We start from the raw sequence: 22,367 nt of genomic DNA on the forward strand, positions 1-22,367 counted from the left end.
AACACAGATTGACATAAAAATGAAGTAATCTCACCATAAATGCATTTCATTAAATTATACTACTATTTTTCACAGTCATCTTTTCACTTTAAGCCCCGGGTAAAGCAAAGAAAAGCAAAAAATAAAATAAAATAAAAATAAAAATAATTATGAAATACACTGCACAGTTTGTTATAGCTATTATGTGTGGGCAAGAGCCTTGCATCTCCGCAGAAAGTGATAATCACGTGATGGTGATCCGAGAACTACACAGAACAAGAAATCTGCACAATGGATGACACTCGTTGAAGTGGAAAAACAAAGTTCTGTACGTCCCGTGGTACTTTTTATATAAAGATTTTAATGCTAAAGAGAGGCATGAGAGTTGGCTGTTTTTGTTTTGCAAATTAATATATAAATCTATATAGAAGGAATGCATTGAATAATACATTTAAATTTAGTGTGTTTAAACGTGAATAAGTCTATGAAAGACTGTATAACTGTAATAAGTACAAAGAGAATTGAAATTCTGTCAGAAAATGTAGTAACAACTTTTGGATTTGAAATAAAAATAATAAATAAATGTTGTGTTTGTGGTATACAGCGGATCAGTTGCGCACTGCAAACGCAGCATATATGAAAGCACATGAGCGCGTGCTGCTCCTGCACCGCATATGTACTGCAACACACACTGCAAATGGAGTATGTGTGAAACAGGCATGATGCTTGAAGCAACACAGGATCAAATGTGAAACATAAATGCAACAAAATAATTATGATCTCATTTTATTTTTAAATATATTTCTTATTCTTATACACTTATACACACTTATAAACATTTCTTAACACTTATTCTTGAACATCTTTAAGTTTTCAAAAGGGGAAAAGTAAACATATTAGAAAATGTATATGTAAACTTATGAGCACAACCATGAGCACAACCATACAGTATAACCATTGTCCCTTGAATTTCAGGTGAGCGGACATGATGACTTAAAGGAGGAGCTTGAGAAATGTCTGGATGAAAACGTACAGCTGCAGGAACAGCTGGGAAGAAAGAAAACAGAGCTGCACCAAACGCATTCAGAGTAAGATAAACCAACATGGACATTCCCACGTCTGCAGTTTATGTTCAGTGCAACATAAGGTATAGTTATGTTGTATTTATGTGCTTATCTCTCTCTCAGGCTAACTCAGTTGCGAATGGACAGAGAGAATGCAGAGTCTCATGTTAGAGAGCTGGAGGATCAGCTGGCAGGAGTACAGGAGGAGCTGAGAAGAGAGACAGACAACAAGGCTCAAGCTGACACTATGCATATGGTAATCACATGCACAAATGCACATACACCCCAGACTAAGACTTAAATGGTCAACTTTTTTGCTGTTGGGGACAGTGACAGGTGAAAAGTGTTTATCTTTTTGAAACCTGTGAAAACGCTTATAAATGTTTCATATACACATAATGTACACATTTGGCTGCTAGCAGTAAAATTATGTCACTATGATAGTATTGAGGTTATTAAAAAAAGTTATGATTTGTGTGTACAGGAGTTGATGGCAGTGAGAGCTGATTTGGCTGAAGCTGCAGCGCTGCGTCAGAAGCAGGAGGACATTCTGAGGCAGAGAGAGAGGGAGCTAACTGCTCTAAAGGGGGCACTGAAAGATGAGGTCTCCTCTCATGACAAGGAGATAGAAGCTCTCAGAGAGCAGTACAGCCAAGACATGGAGCGACTACGAGCAAGCATGGAGCAGGTTTCACAGGTACACATCCAAGGGTCTGCGAAATGTACAGGAAATTAGAGGCTCTTAAGACAGAACCCTGGTGAACACCTATAATATAAAATACAAGGAGCAATGTCAAAACTTGAAGCACTTTGTGTAGGAATCATGGTGCACATATGTACAACAATATCCCTGTGCCTTAGTCTCAGGCAACAATTGAAGCTGAGCGTCACCGTGTGAACTCTACGGTAAGGTCTCTTCAGCAGCAATTGGAAGAGAGCAGAGATGAGGGAAACCATTGGAGAGAGCAGTTCCAGTCCAGTAGAGAAGAGCTACGTAATACCAAACAAGAGTGAGTCACACTTACACTGGTTAGTTTTTTGGCATAATTTAATTAGTTTTACATTATTCTTTTGTTAATATGTTTATGTCTCTCTTTTTTCATTGTACGCTTTTTGTCGGTGCAGTGGACAACTGGTTCAACCTAAAGAGTGAGATGCACTCAGAGTAGCTGAGACAAAAATCTAGATTTGTTTGTAGAGATGTGATTGAAACTATTAGTATTTATAAGTCTGCTTTGTAGAGTCTAAGATCCCGCAACCATAATTTTAAACAAATGATTTAATAATGCATTTAATAAATGCTTTTGTGTGATATTTAAGTGTACCAAATCACAATTCTAAAACATTAAATCCTTACTAAATTCAGAGGAACTAACTTTTAAACAAATTACGATTTTATAATTTGATTACCCTGTTACATCACCGTGTTCATCATCACAAATACTGAATCATTTGGAAATCCTTCTGCTTATTAATTTTTTTGTTTACACTTTATTTTAAGGTGATGTAGTTACATTGTACTTACTCAAATAAGTACTGAGTAATTAACTACATTAACTACATGTACTTACTATAGAGTTAGGGTTAGGTTTAGGGTTAGTTACTTGTAATTATGCATAATTTACTGTTATTACTATAGTAAGTACATGTAGTAACGTGTAACTACATCACCACATTTTATTTTTTATTCAGAAAATACATGGCTAATCTGCAAATTTAAACACACTAAGCTAATTTCTCCATCTCTAAATGGTTTGCCAGTAACAGACCAAGATGGCACTATTAATTTAGACTAATAAAATGTGCACTTAGGGAACATTGCTTTTATAATATTTAATCACATTATTATGGATCTTGACACTCAATCAGTAGTTTGTCCACCCAAATTACCATTATCAGGAAATATGAGGAGCTCTATCATGTTATAAGAAGTCATCATGGACAGTTCAATAGTTGCTATACACTGCAGAATATGTACATATTTGTTAATCAATCACGTGTGTTTTGTATATTGTGTTTGTGTATGTTTATACTATGTGTATATATGTGTGTATGTTAGGTTACTCCAGTCTCGTCTGGAGAAAGAGGAGTTTGAGGAGGAGCTGAAAGATCTGCAGGAGAAAGTCAGCACAATGAAACAGCAGTTACCAGATCCCAAACAGACACAGACAGTCAGTCAGGTACATACAGTTCACTCTCATCTGCTTATGAATGTTAAATGAATAAATGTTTTCTTACATTAAGACTTAAAGTACTATTTGTATTTTCATAGGAACTTGAACGTTGTCGTGCTGACCTGCAGAAGGCCCAGGCAGATATGGATAAATTAAAAACAGATCTTGACAAGAAGACAATGGAAATCGTTTTATTAAAGAAGAGCAAACAGGAGCTTGAAGCAGAGCAGAAATATGAAATTGACAGGCTGAAGGACCAGTCACGCAGAGATAAGGAAGAGCTCACAAAAGCTCATGAGAGGGCCAAACAGGTATAGTATGGCTAAAATTAGGATGACATAATAACAGTTATCCTCCCCTTGTGTTTTACTTCTGATTTTTATAAACCCCCGGCAGCTAGCTGAACCCTCATTGGTGGAGGCCTTGCGCGGGGAGTTGGGTGACATGCGAGAGGAGGTGGGCCGACTGCGCAGTCAGCTGCTCTCAGCTGAAGAAGAGCTGCAGGCAGAGAGAGACAAGCTCAGCTCTGCTCAAACCCAAGCAAACAATCTGACACATGAGCACAAGGAACTCGAGGAAACCAACACACGTATGAAGGAGAGGCTCACACGTCTGGAGGTTAGAACACACATTAATATAGGCTAGGTCTAAACTAATATGGTTAAATTTGAAAACACTTTTTTTCCTCTACGTTTTGGCCTTCCATCCACGCTGAGACTCCTGTCCTTTTTTCCTGCGAACATTTAGCTTTTTAAAGACACTCTCCCAAGTGTGTGAATTTGAAAACGCAGTTTTCGCGTTGTAGAGTGGACTATTTGAACACGATGATGCATGTTTAGTCATGTGACGTATATTTTACCAATAGATTATACCGATATCTGTCTGTTATATGCTATTCACTTTCACAGTGTTGCTAAAGATAAATGTTACTTTGTACAATTCTAATATTAAATTCCTATATAGATGACAGAACATTTACTCTCAATTGCTATCCTGTGGCAAAAAACAAGGGCAGCTGTATTTTATTCCATACATGGAATGGTGATTGAGTGCAATCTCAACGCACCAGTAAGTGTTAAGATATTTAGCTAATAAATGAATTGTGCCAGAAGAATAGTCCATCCATCCATCTTCTTCCGCTTATCCGGGGCCGGGTCGCGGGGGCAGCAGTCTAAGCAGAGATGCCCAGACTTCCCTCTCCATAGACACTTCCTCAAGCTTTTCCGGGGGGACACCGAGGCGTTCCCAGGCCAGCCGGGAGACATAGTCCCTCCAGCGTGTCCTAGGTCTTCCCTGGGGCCTCCTCCCGGTGGGACGCGCCCGGAACACCTTCCCAGGAAGCCGTCCAGGAGGCATCCAGAACAGATGCCTGAGCCACCTCAGCTGGGTCCTCTTGATGTGGAGGAGCAGTGGCTCTACTCTGAGCTCCTCCCGAGTGACCGAACTTCTCACCCTATCTCTAAGGGATCGCCCAGCCACCCTGTGGAGAAAGCTCATTTCGGCCGCCTGTATCCGAGATCTTGTCCTTTCGGTCATGACCCACAGCTCATGGCCATAGGTGAGAGTAGGAACGTAGATTGACCGGTAAATCGAGAGCTTCACCTTGTGGCTCAGCTCTTTCTTCACCACGACAGACCGGTACATCGACCGCATTACTGCAGAAGCTGCACCGATCCGTCTGTCAATCTCCTGTTCCATCCTTCCCTCACTCGTGAACAAGACCCCAAGATCCTCCACAACTCCTCCACTTGAGGCAGGAACTCTCCACCAACCTGAAGTGGGCAAGCCACCCTTTTCCAACTGAGAACCATGGCCTCGGATTTGGAGGTGCTGATTCTCATCCCAGCCCTGCACACTCGGCTGCAAACTGTCCCAGTGCATGCTGAAGGTCCTGGTCTGATGGGGCCAGCACGTCAACATCATCCGCAAAAAGTAGAGACGAAATTGTGTGGTCCCCAAACCTGACACCCTCCGGCCCCTGGCTGCGCCTAGAAATTCTGTCCATAAAAATTATGAACAGAACCGGTGACAAAGGGCAGCCCTGCCAGAGTCCAACATGCACCAGGAACAAGTCTGACTTACTGCCGACAATGCGAACCAAGCTCCTGCTCCGGTCGTACAGGGACCGGACAGCCCTTAGCAAAGGGCCCCGGACCCCATACTCCCAGAGCACCCTCCACAGGACGCCACGAGGGACACAGTCGAATGCCTTCTCCAAATCCACAAAGCACATGTGGATTGGTTGGGCAAACTCCCATGAATCCTCCAGCACCCTGGAGAGGGTATAGAGCTGGTCTAGTGTTCCGGGACGAAAACCGCATTGTTCCTCCTGAATCCGAGGTTCTACTATCGGCCGTATTCTCCTCTCCAGTACCCTGGCATAGACTTTCCCAGGGAAGCTGAGAAGTGTGATTTTCCCCCTATAGTTGGAACACACCCAAAGAATAGAAGAATAGTCTAAAAACTTTATGTCTGGTCTCTGTATCATCTCAGTGAACTTTCAATATATTTTACACATATGCAGTAAGATGAATTTACGTTTTCCAATGTTTTCATTTAGCATTGTTTAACTTTTCAGTATGGGTGAGAAACTTGAGGAAAATGCTAATGTGGACTGAGAGAGTTTTGAAATAACGAAGAGTTTTCAAATGAATCCGCATTAATGTAGACAGCCATAATTATATAATGGTACACCTTCCCTCTCACTCAGATTATAACAATCTGTTTTCATCAGTTAATGGTTGAAAACACTAATTGTGTTTTCATGATCCTATTTGTCACTTTTGAAATCCCGAGTTGATGTCATGCATTAAAACACACACATTACTCCATTCGCTCATCTGTTCGCCCTCTTTTTCTGACATGTTTAACTGTCTCTGTCTGTAGTCTCAGCTGCAGGAGCGCATGTCTCAGAGTATTGAAGCTGAGCAGGAGCAACAGGAGGAGACCAGGAGACTGAGGCAGCAGCTGGAAGAGTCCAGGCGCGAGAACTCCAGGCTGGGCCTGGAGAGGGACGAGCTGGCTCGTAATATGGAAGAGAAGGAGAAGGACAGAGACGCAGTCCGCAAGGAGAACACACTGCTCGATGACCAGAGGAGGCAGCAGGATAGAGCACTAGACAAACTCAATAAAGAGGTATGTGCTCATCAACATGAATTTGAGTCAGTCTTGTCATTTTACATTTTTTATTAGTCTGTTCTTTACTTTTTTTTTTTTTTTTATCTGCCTCTTTTGCTTCCTCCTGCCCCTTTCTCTCGCTTTTTCTGTCAGATGGAAAGCTTGTCTGCTGCATCCCGTGAGGAGGTGCGGCTCCTGCAGGCTCAGCTGGATGAGCAAAGAGAGAAGTGGAGGAAAGAGCAGCAGGACTTGCATAAAAACACCAAAGAGAAGCTCAGTGAGCTGGAGAGAGCTCAGAGCACCATTCATTCCCTACAGGAGGAGGTGCCACACTCTGGCCTCTTACAAATATTCCTACTTTTGTTTTGAATTTGGCTAAGCAAATTAATCAGTCAACAATTTGTAGTTATTCAATTTTGTTTGTTTTTAGTTGGCCCGTCAAAAGAAGGAGCTGTTCTCAAGTTATGAGGATCGAGACAATGCTTTATTAGATAAAGAGCTGCTCAGCAACCGCCTCAAGCATCTGGAGAGTGAGATGGAGACTCAGCGTACCACACAAAACGACCGTTCACGAGATATACGCAGCTTGGAGGTGTGTGTTTCACCTTCACATTTCCACATTTGGTGTCTTAGAGATCATAATGTGGTGGTGTACCTCTCTTTTCACTGTATGCGATGTTTGTCTCCACCTGCAGGACAAAATCAAGCATTTGGAGCTTGAGTTAGATGAGGAGAAGAACAGTGCGGAGATGCTGACAGAAAGAATCACCAGGAGCAGAGATCAGGTATACATACACTGTTATCATCAGTGGACATCAGGGACTTATTAAGTGCCATATTATAACAGAACTACTGTACCAGTGTAAATTATTCATAAAGTGTTAACTAAGAAAAAGGTAATTAAATGCTTTAATTTAAATGTGGTGATGCGTGTAGATTGAACAGCTGCGTGCAGAGCTCATGCAAGAACGGTCCTCCAAACAAGATCTGGAGCTGGACAAAAACGCTCTGGAGAGACAGGTACACCTCGTGACCATCCAACACTATGGTAGATTTATCTGTCGAAGTGTATACTGCATTATCGTTGACTGAGTTTTTGTGGTAACAAATGTGATAAGAGTGTACAGTTAAACAAGTGAAGAAAAAATGCATTCATTCAGATTGGCCACAAGATTTCATCTAATCTGCATATCTTTCAGATAAAGGAGTATAAGTCTCGCGTAACTGAGATGGAGGGCCAGTCACGTTCCTCTACTGGCGTGTCTCAGCTGGAGAGCAAAATCCAGGAACTCGAGGAGCGACTGCGCACAGAGGAGAGGTAAACAAAGGACCTAATGAACTGAAGTTCTAAAAGCACTATCATGAAGTGGCTGAAACAATTACATTACCCACAAAGCACTACAGAATGCTTGAGAACAGCACTCCTCTTTAATCAATCTACACTGCTAGAATACACAGAAAACTTCAGTGACCGCAGATATTGCAGTTCGTAAAGCGGTTCACGAAATCTTCTACTTTAAGTTAATTAATTAAATTAAATTTGACTACATTATGTAAATTAGATTATGAGAATGGTCAGGAGGTTTATTTGTTACTTGGTCAGATTTTAATTTGCCCTGCCAGTATTTTTACTGCCATTTGTTTACAAAAAAAACGTTTTTGTATATGCACCAGGAAAAAAACATATTTTATTAAAATAACAAAAAGTTACGTTTTAAAGTTTTAAAAGAAAATAACATCATCAGACCACAGCACCTGAAGAATCTTAAGTGTAAGAAAACTCTCAATACACTACAGATTCAGCACATCCTGAGGTACAAGCACATCGTTGTGTTTTTTCAGAGAGAAGAATTCTGTAGTGTCCTCTCAGCGACGGTTGGAGAGGAAACTAAAGGAGCTGAACATCACCCTGGATGAGGAAAGACAGCAGCACACGGAACAGAGAGACCAGGTGATTCATGCACACGTTACATGTACACATAGAGTAGTGTGTCTTCTTCTACACCATGTGATGATCTGTGTAATTGGTGGAGTGTTTCTGTGTTTAATGCATGTGTGGTCCTGCAGCTGACTCTGCGTGTGAAGGCTCTGAAGCGGCAGGTGGATGAGGGAGAGGCCGAGGCAGAGCGACTGGAGGGATTGAGGAGGAAGGCCATCAGAGACATGGAGGAGCAGCAGGAACAGAAGGAGGCGATGCAATCCAGAGTCACGGCGCTAGAGAATGAACTCAAGTAAGTGTGCATGACTGAGTATGTAAAGTTCTTTTTTTTCCCTTTAAATAGAGAGCAATTATGGCTGGATGTGTTTGGTGCAGTATTCAGAATAAGACCTACAGTATATGTGTGTGTAATATGGAGTTTATTACTTAAAACATTAATACTCAGTGAGGCCTCCAGATGGCGGTGTGTGTCTCTTAAAATGCGAGAGTGACCAGACTGCTTGCATCTCTAATCTCTTAAGGCCTTTAGCTTTCCAAACCTCACGCACATACTGCTCATCTCTGCTATATGATGAAAAATTAATCACACCTTGTTTATCACATCATACGCACATCCTGGAAATCACAGAACCTCTTAATAAGCTTACAGATCAGACTGTATTACAGACACAAAAACACTTAAAGCTGCAAGCAGCATTTATCGGGGTTCAAGCAGTTAAGGCCTTTAAGCACACAAGCATCAAAAGACATTACGTTTTATTTAGCAAGCATTTAACAACTGCCATCATAGATGAAAAAGTCAATTTACAGACAATACAGGCAGTTTACCATAGGAAATATATGGTTTTAAAGCGTTTTTACAGTTATAGCACCTTTTTGCCTGAGTCTTCTTACAGTCTTGCCTGATCTCCACCACTTTTATTAGTAGTACTCAAAGTGTGCCCATATATATGTGTCAAATTTGTTGTAAATATGTAATTTTGATAAGGAGTTTAGACAATTATATTCAGTGGTGTAACGAGCCAACACCGGGCCCTTAAGTAGGATTATCAAGGCGGGCCCCTTGATGACGCAATTGATGACATTGATGACGCAATGTCCGCGAGTAGGCTACCATGAATAGGGCAGGATATGATCATACACAGCATATAAGAGATGAGATGACTAACAAAATCAGGAGGAGCCTACGCTCACCAAAAAAACCCAAAAAAAAAACCACTGGTGACAGCGCACCATAACACATTGTTAGGCCTAGGTCCAAATACATAAAAAAAGATGCTCTCTTACATTATAGCGGGATTTTCCGGGCTTTCCTATGTGCAACTGCAAAGTTGTCGATTAGATCAGGATTGTGCGCACGAGCATTCTCAATTGACCCTTCGCAGGGAGTTTGATTTACAGGTGATCTGACTAATCATAATCCGCCATTTTGTCCCACAAAGCAGTCAGGAGAGTTAGTAGATTAACTTTGGAGGATTTAAATTTGAAAAACAAAGTGTACTGACGTCTTAGCACTTTAAAACAACATTCCTTTTATGTTCATTCATGTTTATTTTAATGCTATAAATGAACTAGAAGGAAGAGATGATCGGTTCACGAGCAGCTTTAACTGAGCCTTGAGTCTACAGCGATCTGTCAGACACATTAAAGAGTCACAAAACGGTATTTATTGTTTAAATGTCTCTAAAAATGACTACATTTGAAAGGTGAGACTTTTGGCGCTTTTCCATTACCAGTACCAGCTCAACTCAACTTGTCTCGACTCGACTCGACTCGACTCGGCTCGCTTTTCGCTCCGTTTTCCATTGCAGATAGTACCTCCACAATAGTACCTGGTCGTCATAGCGACGCCGCAGGAAACTGCCGTGACTTAATCTTCTACGCGAGATACATCCGCTGCCACACACAATGGACAATGGAGGAAATCGAGTGTATGCTGTTTTTGGATGTTTTTGTTTTTGCTGTTTTTTATTCAGGATACTCCGTCTGGCGCGTGCAATGATGACGCAGTGAATAGTGACAATTCTCTCTGACCAATCAGCAGTCTGCCGTGTTTTCACGTCACATTTTAGTATCGCCTCAGCTTGCCCCAGCTCACTTAGAACCTCGCCGGAGGTGGTACGAAAAAAAGTACCTGGAAGCAGGTACAGGTACAACTTTTACACAGTGGAAAACCAAACAAAGCCGAGTCAAGTCGAGCCGAGCCGAGCCGAGCTGGCTGTAGTGGAAAAGCGCCATTTGTTTCATATCAAAAGTACTTGTCTGTCAGCGCGCAGTCTCCTCTCTGATCCGCAATGTATTTTTCACTGCGTGAGAACTTGGTGTGGTGTGAGAGTGGCGTCGCTTGACAGACATAGCAACAGTAACTAAAGTGGGCGGGTCTTTGCGAATGGTCATTGACAGTATGGACGGGGATTCGCCAGTCCCAATTCAAAACAAATTTCATGACAATCCATCATTGTTTGTTTCAAACATGTGAGAGCATCAAAATGATCCATGGGTGAAATTGATTGGATTTAATTCATTTTTTTGTCAGTTCCTATCATAATTTTAACATTTTGGCATTATTGTTTAGCTATTTACCTATGTTTTCAAATTTCCTGTGTTTTTTTGTTGTTGTCTCGATCGGACTAACGGCTTTGAAGATAAACACAATTTTTTAAAGCTCTAAATGACACTTACAAAAACCATAAGGCGAAACCTGGCATGTTTGGTATTGTTGGACTCTGCAAGGATTCAGGAGTCTTAGGAGGTCACTCCTGTAAAAAAACACTGGCTTGAAACTTCTAAGGCTCCTTCAAGGCATTGTGCCAATGACGTATACTGAGTTTTTTGAGATACACCAATGTTCTCATAGACTATCATGGCACCCTGGACAAAGACACTGCGTGCCAATTTTCAGTAGACTAACAGTTGGGTGCGCTTATAGCTATTTTCATGATTTTTTTCACTGTTATAGCGCCACCAAGTGGCCAATTGTCACGATTTTTTTCATGTCAACTCAGATTGAGCTTATGAACATGTGTGCCAAGTTTAGCGAAAATATCTCTTTCCGCTCACAAGTTATAACCATTTTATAGTGCCACCAAGTGGCCAATTGTCATGACTTTTTTTCACGTGACCTCAGAATGAGCTCATGAACATGTGTCCCAAGTTTTGCGAAAATATCTCATTCCGTTCACAAGTTATAACCATTTAATAGTGCCACCAAGTGGCCAATTGTTGCGATTTTTCTCAAGTGATCTCAGGTTGAGCTCAGGAAGATGTATCCCAAGTTTAGCAAAAAAATCTCTTTCTGTTCACAATTTATAACCGTTTTAGTAAAAGTGGCCCTGGTGCCATCAAATATTTTGGTTCCCCTTATCGACCGTTAATTGAAATTTTGAATTTTTTGGATGATTATTGATTGACAGACTCCAGAGAATACTCATGCAGTGGTTTGGTTCCGATCAGGCGAAAAACCTAGGAGAAGTTTGCAAAAATAGGTTTTTCAAAAAAATGCAATTTACTCGAAATTGGCGCCTGAAGGGCGAGCAAATCGGAGATCACCATTTTGTCCGCCTCGAGCCAAGGATTCCAACGATATAAGACACTTGATCCTGGGACAAACGGTCTAAGAGTTATGAGCGATTTTGAACTTTTGGTTGCTGTAGCGCCACCTATGGGCCAATCGGGGTCATACTCTGATAGGTTGTCCCCACATTGAGGCCTACCATCTGGCCAGGTTTCAAGTCTCTAGGCCTTACGGTTTGTCCTGCACGATGCGTTTTACGAATCCTTACAATTACAATAGGGTTTCAGCATTTCATGCTTGAACCCCTAATAAGAATGAAGGCTTTTTGCCAGTTATAGCGCCACCTATGGTCCGATCTCCATGAAACTCTGCATGCTTCCTCACCGTGTTCTGACACATATGCTCATCAATTTTGGTCAAGTTCTGAGTTTTCCTTTGGGATTTATAGGCTTTTGAGTGTATTTTGCCACGCCCCTTTTCTAAATGACCCTGTTACAGCCACCCAAATGCCAAAGTTCAACTTTTTTTTGATAATTATTGATCTAGAGAGTCCAGAGAATTGTCCTAGACTGGTTTGGTTCCGATCGGGCGAAAAACCAGGGACTAGTTCGCAAAAGTAGGCTTTGGACAAAATTCGACATAGCAGAAATGTTTCCCTGCCTACATCCAAATCGGAGATAGCCATTTTGTCCGTCTCGAGCCAAGGATTCCAACGATATAAGACACTTGATCCTGGGACAAACGGTCTAAGAGTTATGAGCGATTTTGAACTTTTGGTTGCTGTAGCGCCACCTATGGGCCAATCGGGGTCATACTCTGATAGGTTGTCCCCACATTGAGGCCTACCATCTGGCCAGGTTTCAAGTCTCTAGGCCTTACGGTTTGTCCTGCACGATGCGTTTTACGAATCCTTACAATTACAATAGGGTTTCAGCATTTCATGCTTGAACCCCTAATAAAATTAAATCTGCTGTACCACAGTAGTGTCAGAATTTCTTCTTAATATCTGTATAGTTCTACCTGCTAATAATGATGCTGATATGTAAATTAATGTACATTAACTTTTATTTTTTTATTTTTAAATCTTTAAAGGAAAATACAGTGGGGAGAACAAGTATTTGATACACTGCCAATTTTGCAGGTTTTCCTACTTATAAAGCATATAGAGGTCTGTAATTTTTATCATAGGTACACTTCAACTGTGAGAGACGGAATCTAAAACAAAAATCCAGAAAATCACCTTGTATGATTTTTAAATAATTAATTTGCATTCTCCCCACTGTATATATATATGACAGTGGGGGCCCAAACCACAAGACATGATGATTAAAATACTGACAACACTATAAAACTGGATTTCATTGAATTTACTTATCAAATTTAAGCTCTGAATCAAAGATAACTCCCAGATTCCTTGCTTGTTCATGTACATTAGAGGCAAGAGGGCCTAAACAATCAAATATGTGTGTGTAACTGAGCCAAACACTAGGTATTCTCTTAGCCAGAGACCTGCACAATATAAAACACAAAACTGCATATTTTGAACACCTGGTAGAAAATATATACATCAATAATTAATTGGGTTGTGATTTTGAGGAGCAGTTGGTCCAAATAAAGTGTGTACTGTCCCATCTTTAATGATTAAGCATTTTGTAAATCCCACTTAGATTTCACAGAGATTTGAGAAGCAATCGTCAAAAGGTTAAATGCGATCGTTGCTGTGGAAATTTCGGTAACACTTTTTAATAACGTTCAGTTGTAAGTCATTTATAAGTGGTTAGTTAATGATGAACTAATCATTTACAAAACATTCATAAATGATTAGCAAGTGATATACTAACATTTTATGTATGTTTTGTAATTTCCGTTACAAGTCATTTACAAGTGATTAGTAAATGATTAACTATTTACGAAACATCACTATGCATTCATAAATGTTTAATAAATTATGTTATTTTTTTGTATGTATGTAGCAATTAGAGGGTGCAGAAAGTGTTGTAAATGCCTTGTATACATGTACAGATCATTTGTAACAGGTAAGTAACAGTGTTCAACACAATGTGTAAACGCATGAATAAATCATTTACAACACTTTCTGCGTCCCCTAATCTAAAGTGTAAACTATTCATCACTTGTAAATGTGTTACACATCATTCGTAGATAACATTCGTAGATCTTATGCCTTATTGATTCTTGAAGTGGTAATCTATGAATGATGTGTAACAAGTGATGAATAGTTTACACTTTAGATTAGGGGATGCAGAAAGTGTTGTAAATGATTTATTCATGCGTTTACACATCATCTATAGTGTGTACTGCAGTGTAAGTGCTGACTGGTGAGGGTATAGACAGCTGTCTTCTCTCAAACACATGGAGTCTTTAACCACCGTGCACCTGATGTGAGCAAAACATTAAAAAAAAAGTAACATCATTTATTAAACATTTATGAAACGCATAGTCATGTTTTGTAAATGATTAGATAATCATTAACTAATCAATTGTAAATTACTTATAACTGAATCTACAAAACGTACATAAAATAATTAACATATTACTTATTAATCATTTATGAATGCATAGTCATATTTCATAAATGATTAGTTAATCATTTACTAATCACTTGTAAATGACTTGTAACGGAATTTACAAAACATACATAAAATGTTAGCATATCACTTGCTAATCATTTATGAATGTTTTGTAAATGATTAGTTCCTCATTAACTAACCACTTACAAATGACTTTACTATAAAGTGTTACCGAAATGGGAACCACTGACTCTTCACATCCTCATCCTTCGGAAGTGTTTACAAAGAGAATTTGCTTTTGCAGAGTAGAAAACAGTGTCTTCTTGACATGTTGCATTATGCAAATTTGTTACATTGTTACGCATGTAAGTTTTCGTAAGACTGGGATTACTGATGACTTGTTTCTGCAATTCAGAATCGATTCTTTTTTTTTGAGAGAGAGAGAGATAACTTTATTCATCGTGCACTTTGATCTTTAAAACTTTGCAGACCCTTTACATTGACAAACAGCTATAGTACACGCTGCATGAAAAAGTAATATCTGAAAAAGCACAATGGGGCACTTTAACAGAAACTGTCAATATAGGTAAATTAATCAACCGCATTTGATTTTGTGATTGCAGAATTTAAGAACTGTATGTTCTTTAATAAAAAAAACAATATTGAGGGTAAAAAACAAATTTAGTTTACATCTTGATTGTATGGTTTTTTTTTTTTAGCAAGTTAGTTATGTTAGATTTGTTTTAACAATATGTAACCCTGGACCACAAAACCAGTCTTATGGGTAATTTTATTAAAATTGAGATTTATACATCATCTGAAAGCTGAATACATAATCTTACCATTGATGTATGGTTTGTTAGGATAGGACAATATTTGGCCGAGATACAACTATTTGAAAATCTGGAATCTGAGGGTGCAGAAAAATCGAAAAAAAATCGCCTTTAAAGTTGTTCATTTATGTTCACGATTGTGCTGCATGCACTCACAAAAATACATTTTTATATATAAAAATGGCATAAAAGAAAAATCGATAATTTTGACCCATACAATGTTTTGTTGGCTATTGCCACAAATATACCCGTGTGACATAAGACTGGTTTTGTGATCCGGGGTCACATATTAATTAAATTAATAATCATGTATATAAATTTAAATACTTTTCATTCTGTGGTCTGCTTGGAAGTTTGCTGAGGCACCCTAGTGGGCCCTGGACCTCTGTATGATAATCACTGTTATAAATAATAGTAAATAATAATAATCTAAAAAATAAATATTTAAACCTAAAAATAAAAACTAAAAGTATGTATAATAAAAAATGGGTAAGACTTTATTTTACAGTGTCCTTGTTACATATGTTACATGTACTTACCATTGTAATAACAATAAATTATGCGTAATTACGTGAAACTAACCCTCAACCAAATCCTAATCCTAGCCTAACCCTATAGTAAGTACATGTAGTTGCTTAATATTACTCAGTACTTAAATATATAATTACACTGTAACAATGACACCTTTAAAATAAAGTGTAACCAATACGTTTACAGTATGTTATACCATAGGACCAGGGACGTGCACAGACATTTTGAGGGGCAGGGGCTCAAGTGAAATAAAGGGCACTTCTCATAATTACGTATTTTTTTTCTTTTTTTAAACAAAAAAGTATATATATTAACGCAACTCTGACTTCCTTTTTAAAAAATTAATTTAAAAAGTTAATTAATTTTATCTTCCTCAAACTCACGCAATTGTTCATTTTCAAAAGATGTCTACAAAATAATCAGTTCACACAGAAACCATGGTCGCCTTAGTATTCACTAGGTTTATAGAGCAGCAAAGCAAACCATTTCACAATGTGCATGTTTTGAAAACATTTTCTATGCTACTAGTTTCAAGTATATTTGAAGAGTTCAGATGCAAAAGCCTCTAAGTGCCATCTGAAATTTTCTTCTAAAATTAGCTCTTTTTTTTCAAGCTCGTATATTTAAGTTCAGTAATTTAACTTAAATGACAATTAATAGGTAATTTTCATTGCCAGCAATGTGAAATAAGTGAACATAAACATACAAGCTTGATAAAAATGATCATTATAGAAGGAAATTTCAGATGGCACTTAGAGGCTTTTTCATCTGAACTCTTCATATTTAGAATAACCTAAATAACTGCATCAAGCAGAGGGGCGTGTTTTACTAATAATTTGTTTATTTTTGCACAAGGCACTACATTGTTTTAATTATTTTGGTGTTATCAGAATACATAACACTTTAAAATTAAACTTACCAAAATAATTGAGTAAAAATTCAATAAAAGCCAATGTCACGTATGTATTTGTGGTTGTATGGAATACTATTTTATAAAGGTTTAGAGGAAATAAAAAAAGTTAAATTAGTCATAAATAAAAAGTTAATTTATAAATGTTATTTTTAAAGTTTAATGTTAACTTATTTCTACTCAGTTTTATTTATTAATGTACCAGATGCAGTTACTCAGATTTACTACGTTCTTTAGAGTGTATCCTCCATCTGTTTGCATCTGTAGATTTCTTCTAAATTCACCAATTTAGATTTCTAAATTTCAGGGGGAAAGACTCTTGATGTAAGTCATTACTGGGGACGTTCTGTATGCAAATTAGGCGTCAACTAGTTAAAATGCGCACATTTTCATCTAATTGACAGGGCAATGCAGGTAAATAGGATGGGACATTCTACCAGAAACGTACATTTCCAGAAAAAAAAATCTTGGGGGAAAAAATATAATTTTCTTAAATCTGAACGTTGAGACATATGGAGGACATGTTAAACTATGAGAAACACATATCATGCCATCTCAGCATGTTTTTATGATTAAATAAAATACATTTTTATACGCATTTCACCCCTAAAATGTCAGGCCCTGTCACAGACAAATTTGTATATGTCAGAATGGTTTCCTAATGAATTTCTTTGATACAAATAGCATTTTCTTATTGATCACATGTCCCTGATTGTATCTAACATGGTTTTATAATTAATTTAAGAAATATAAGTAACTTTTCGGTCAACTGTAGTACACAAAATCACAGAATACCCACCAGGCACTCATATAGCTGTAAAATAACTACCTTTACATAGGATATTTTTATAAAAACATAGTAGTGGATATATACCCCCACCTTCATCTACACAGTTAAAGAGATTAATTAATTAATATTTCCTCAAATAGTACACTTTTGTCATATTTCCTGTGTGACAGGACTGACCATGGCGTGACAGGACTGACGGTACTGTGACAGGACTGACTTTATGGATTTTGATGATGCAGAAAAAGTTATGTTTTGTGTTCTTTATTTAAGTTTTGATTGGCATTTCTTTTTTAAATTATTATTATAATTATAATGTTAATGTAATATTAGACTATGGTTAAATTCAGCCAAGGACATACATAATATTGCCAAAAGTATTGGGACAGCCCTCCAAATAATTGAATTCAGGTGTTTAAATCACTTCCATGGCCACAGTTGTATAAAAATCAAGCACCTTGGACTTCATTTTACTATTGCATGCGTTAAATACATAAAATATGCAATAAATGTAATAAAAAAGAACAATAACATTAATTTGTAAGGCCGTGTCACACGGGAATGTGACAGGGCCTGACGGTTGGCCATTTTAAACTGCCATTACTCAGCCTGCTAGCATGCTAGCATAAAAACTGTTAACATGCAAGCAAGGAATTTCAATAACCTTTTTAGACATGTTTTGGATTTAAAACATTTTCATTATTTTCTGGAATGTTTTACCGTGACAGGGCCTGACCCTTTAGCTCGTCTTCCTAAAAAAAATATACAAAAACAAGCTTAAAATCATACAATTCAATGACAGAATTCAGCCTTAATCAATGTAAGCTTCACCTGGGTCAAATGATGTCACTTCCTCTGAGTGATAACCTTAAAGGCGTATTTCACACATTTTATGTAGAGTTTTATGTAAACGTGACAGGACTGACCAAAACATGGGGACAGTTGTAAAATAGAATTTATTTGTAGAATGTATATATAATTTCATGTTTTTGATCAGTTGATGTGAATGATAACAGCTTAAACTTGTTATTGATGAGTTTTTTTTTATAAATAACAGTTTGTAGCATAACAAAACTATGAAAGCTGTAGCTCCAATTTGGCTGGGGACAAGGACATTGACAGGATTTGTAATTTTCAAAAGTGTTTTTAATAAAGAAAAAAATATCTGAGAACCTAATGAATGTCATATTCCTTTACAGAACAACTCACAGAAATCAACTATGAGCCAGTTTTAGAAATTTTTGGATAAAATACTTTTTTATTCACTGTAACAATTCAAGGACAGATAATGTACGTTTCTGGTAGAATGTCCCGGATAAACAAAATAACTAAAGCATATCACCTGGTGGTGATATATGCTTATTTTATTAACTTATTTTATTACATGGCTTGGTTGAATTCCAATGTAGAATGCGGTCTGTTATTTCTTGATGACAGACCGCTGTGCGGAGTATAAGAGACCGTTGCCATGAACAACAGAGCGTTGCTATGGACTCACAGGATTCTAACCGTAGAGACGGAGCGTACTATTTTCTTTAGCGGAAGGCCGGAAGCAATACAATCGGGTTTAACAATCGGGAGAGGGAGAGGGAGCGCTTCAGAACTCCTGACCTGATATTTAGATATACTATTCTTCAATAAATATATTTGTTTGACAGGGAAGCTGTGCGCAAAGAGAAATATATATTATTTTTCAAAAATAATAAAAAAAACACCCTAGAAAAAAGGGCACTTTCTCTCCAGGAATAAAAAGGGCAGGTGCTTAAGCCCCCTTTGATGTCTATGTGTGCACGTGCCTGCATAGGACACTACTGTAAAATTGCCTTATTTCATCCTCAGGAGGAAGATCCAGCAGGCCCGGCAGTCAGCTCTGGAGTCTTCAGTGCTCAGCTCTGAGGATGATGATGATGATGATGGAGTGTATGATCATTCCAGCATAACCTCCATCCTCACCGAGAGCAATTTACAGACCAGTTCCTGCTGAAGCCGAGAGAGGAATCTGTGGAATGGGGCGTGAATGGGAGCTGCCTGTTGATACAGTACATACAATAAAAAGGATTGGCGCTCCATGGACACAGAGTAACTTCAGTCCTGCTCTAAAATAAATTATAGATACTGAAACTCCAGTCTTATGGTTTCCACCCTTAAGCATTCACTGCTGCGCCACATCAACCCCAATTATAAATCATTTTGTACAATCTGGGGTTACATTTTTTTCTGTCCATAAAACTGGACAACATCTTTTCACACATTTTGAGACACCTGACATTTTATCTGTAAGTGAGTCTAATAGATTTCAGTCATGGCTTTATTCATCTAGACCTCAGGTCCACCTTAGAGACCGTTTTGAAAGAAAAGCTTTAATGATCCCTTTAAGTTTCGTGTAAAAAAGGTATTTTAGACGAGATCATTTCAGAGTTTAAGCCATTTAGAAACTGAATTAAGAATATAAGACAATGTGAGACATTATGTTTTATTATTATTAGGGATAAATAGAAGAAACAAGAATCTTAATTTTGTATAAAGTGAATGAATACATATAGATGGAAGGAAACATGATTAAATTTTGTTTTAAGGGCCCAGAGACCAATCATGAGAACTGATGATTTCATTAGGTGTATGTTAAGAGAGACTGATGGGAGATATCAGGGTATTAGTAGACGGGAAAGGAACACATCAGTGAACATTTTTCCAAAAATGCCAGTTAGCACAGGGTAGTCATGTGAATGAAAGAAATATGCATAAAAAGTAAATGTTTGTCATTAACAGTGTAGTATAGCAAAAAAAAAAAGTGTAATGTTATTCTCTGCTTAGACTCTAGCTCTTTATAATATACTTATTCTTTCTTCGTTTACAGAATGAAAAAGGCAAATAAGTTCTATAGGTACGAGTGAATCAGCACTACACAGATGCATCACTGATGCCAAAATACAATTTATAACAACAATATAAATCAATAAAGATATTTACATTTCAGCTCTTCCATTTACAAACATTTCTATACAAACAATGAACTTGAATGAGCTTCAAGTGCAAATGTCATTTAGCAATATATAAGCAGAGCCTTTTTTAAAGCAATTGTACTGTAAACTTATTTTATACAACCACTAAAGCACAGCCATTTTTATTATTTTCACCAAAATTGTTAATTTTTAATTGACAGGCAAAAAAAAAAAACAAGATCAGTGTTCATGTTTTTCCATCAGGCATAACGGAACAATGACATTTATTAATTTTGTTTGTTCTTTGTTTACCAGCACATGATATACTGTTGTTAACTTCAGTTCAGTGTATAATATTGACTCAGATTTATTTAAAGTAAATGAATAGCTGATATTTCCTACCGTTCATACAGTAGTTGTCCTATAATCCTGTAGTGGGCATTATCTTTATTTTTATTTCTTGATACCAAGCTGCCTTTTCTCATCTATATCTACTGTACTTTATCTATGTGCACCACGTCTGATTCACATGAATGGAAAACCACTACAATGCCTTGTATATCTAATAATAATTTTTATGTACATGTATTTTGCATATATTTGTAATAGAATTTGCATCAAGCACTGATCAAATCGAAGGTTTGTATTTTTCTGGAAGCAAAATCTTTTCTATCAAAAATAAATTCAGTACTTTAATATTTCCTCTCCATTGTATTTTTTGAAAAAATGTTATTGGTGTGCTCTGTGCTCAGTTGTACTTGTATTTTGTACGTGCTAATGCATGTCATAGATGTATGTTACAATTGAGCGTCAGATACTGGATTTTCAAAATGTCTTTGTCCTTATCCACCTTATTTTTAATGTAAGAGAGTGCAGGGCCATTTGCAAATTGAATTTGGCTGGCTTTCAGTGTCATCCATTTCCATTTATTTTACCTGCACAAAAAAATGTCTATTGTTTTGCTTTGTATTGCAAACTGGTATTAGTTATCATGTTATCATAATCATAAACATAAACAATGGTTTGTAGTGTATATAGTTACCTCCACGTTGCAAAATTATATTGTATCCAAGTAGTAATACTGCTACTGGTCTTCTTGGCGCTGCGTCTTGGTGATGATGCTATGGGGAGGGCCATCAGCATGACTGGTGTCTGAGGCATGTGGACACACACACCAATGTTCAATGGCGGATAGTAGTCCATACAGCCACATGCACCCGTGAATATTAAAAAGGAGCCTGAGTTTTGTCTGAAGGAGACGTGCAGGCAACCATGAGGCATGGCAGCGAGATGCAGTGACCTGTTCCACTTCTCAGAGAACCTGGTTGCATATGCAACCTGAGATGTTCCCTTTCAAAAGAATGCCTGCATCACTAAGCACTGAATATGCACAAAGTGGGCATAGCACTAAGTGACTCTATGGGACTAGGTGGAGTCAACCCCAAGGGTGCATGTGACTTGTGCAAAAAGTTGCATAGTGGTACTATCCCCTACTAGCCAGTATGCACAGGTCTTTGGGACAGGCCTCATCCTAAAACCCAGAGCAGAGCTGTAAGGGGGATAAACAACATAGCCTTGGCTATTGTCCGGGATCCATTGCTAGTGCCTCTGCAATATTATCTCAGAGGCTCTTAGAGAGCAGCCTACTGAAGGGAGCATACAAGGTCCTAAAAACCTCACCTATCAGTATTTCCACCTGAGTGTTCTGAGAAAGACCACAGACCAGGGGCCAGTTGCATAAACATAGCCATTATGTTAAGACTGTCTTAAGAACTAGTATGATCAACTAGAAGTTAGTTAGGGGTAATCAGTCTTACTGTTCGGTGTCAATTTAGACCAATCTACGTTTTTATGTTACTGACTTTAAAAAGTTATTAACAGTCTTAAAGAATAAAATTGGATGACTAACTTGTAAGACTAGTCTTAACAGTTTATGCAACTGGCCACAGGAGTAGACAGCTACGTGTTTCTCTATAATGCAGTCCACCTCTACTCTTCCCCAGCTACAACCTTCAGTATTGCTACCCATTCAATTTCTTGAAAATCATT

General features: G+C 38.0%; 1 protein-coding gene across 2 annotated transcripts in view; it reads left to right on the top strand.

Moving 5' to 3' along the window:
- The window catches only part of LOC311067365 (cingulin-like), a 36,684-nt gene extending 15,670 nt beyond the window's left edge, over positions 1 to 21,014 (top strand). Inside the window, exons 6-22 of one of the 2 annotated variants that reach the window (XM_084089178.1) lie at positions 955 to 1,067; positions 1,167 to 1,299; positions 1,528 to 1,740; positions 1,905 to 2,053; positions 2,169 to 2,192; positions 3,103 to 3,223; positions 3,316 to 3,528; positions 3,614 to 3,835; positions 6,104 to 6,352; positions 6,488 to 6,658; positions 6,765 to 6,926; positions 7,030 to 7,119; positions 7,271 to 7,354; positions 7,534 to 7,652; positions 8,177 to 8,285; positions 8,402 to 8,565; positions 19,216 to 21,014. In XM_084089178.1, coding sequence (XP_083945304.1) covers positions 955 to 1,067; positions 1,167 to 1,299; positions 1,528 to 1,740; positions 1,905 to 2,053; positions 2,169 to 2,192; positions 3,103 to 3,223; positions 3,316 to 3,528; positions 3,614 to 3,835; positions 6,104 to 6,352; positions 6,488 to 6,658; positions 6,765 to 6,926; positions 7,030 to 7,119; positions 7,271 to 7,354; positions 7,534 to 7,652; positions 8,177 to 8,285; positions 8,402 to 8,565; positions 19,216 to 19,360 — 2,481 coding nt within the window. In that variant the 3' untranslated portion in view covers positions 19,361 to 21,014. The remainder of the gene's footprint in view (positions 1 to 954; positions 1,068 to 1,166; positions 1,300 to 1,527; positions 1,741 to 1,904; positions 2,054 to 2,168; positions 2,193 to 3,102; positions 3,224 to 3,315; positions 3,529 to 3,613; positions 3,836 to 6,103; positions 6,353 to 6,487; positions 6,659 to 6,764; positions 6,927 to 7,029; positions 7,120 to 7,270; positions 7,355 to 7,533; positions 7,653 to 8,176; positions 8,286 to 8,401; positions 8,566 to 19,215) is intronic. The other variant, XM_084089179.1, reaches the window with a different exon arrangement.
- Positions 21,015 to 22,367: the final 1,353 nt, after the last annotated feature.

Source organism: Abramis brama (assembly GCF_963993115.1).
Source record: "Abramis brama genome assembly, chromosome: 17".
NCBI lineage: Eukaryota > Metazoa > Chordata > Actinopteri > Cypriniformes > Leuciscidae > Abramis > Abramis brama.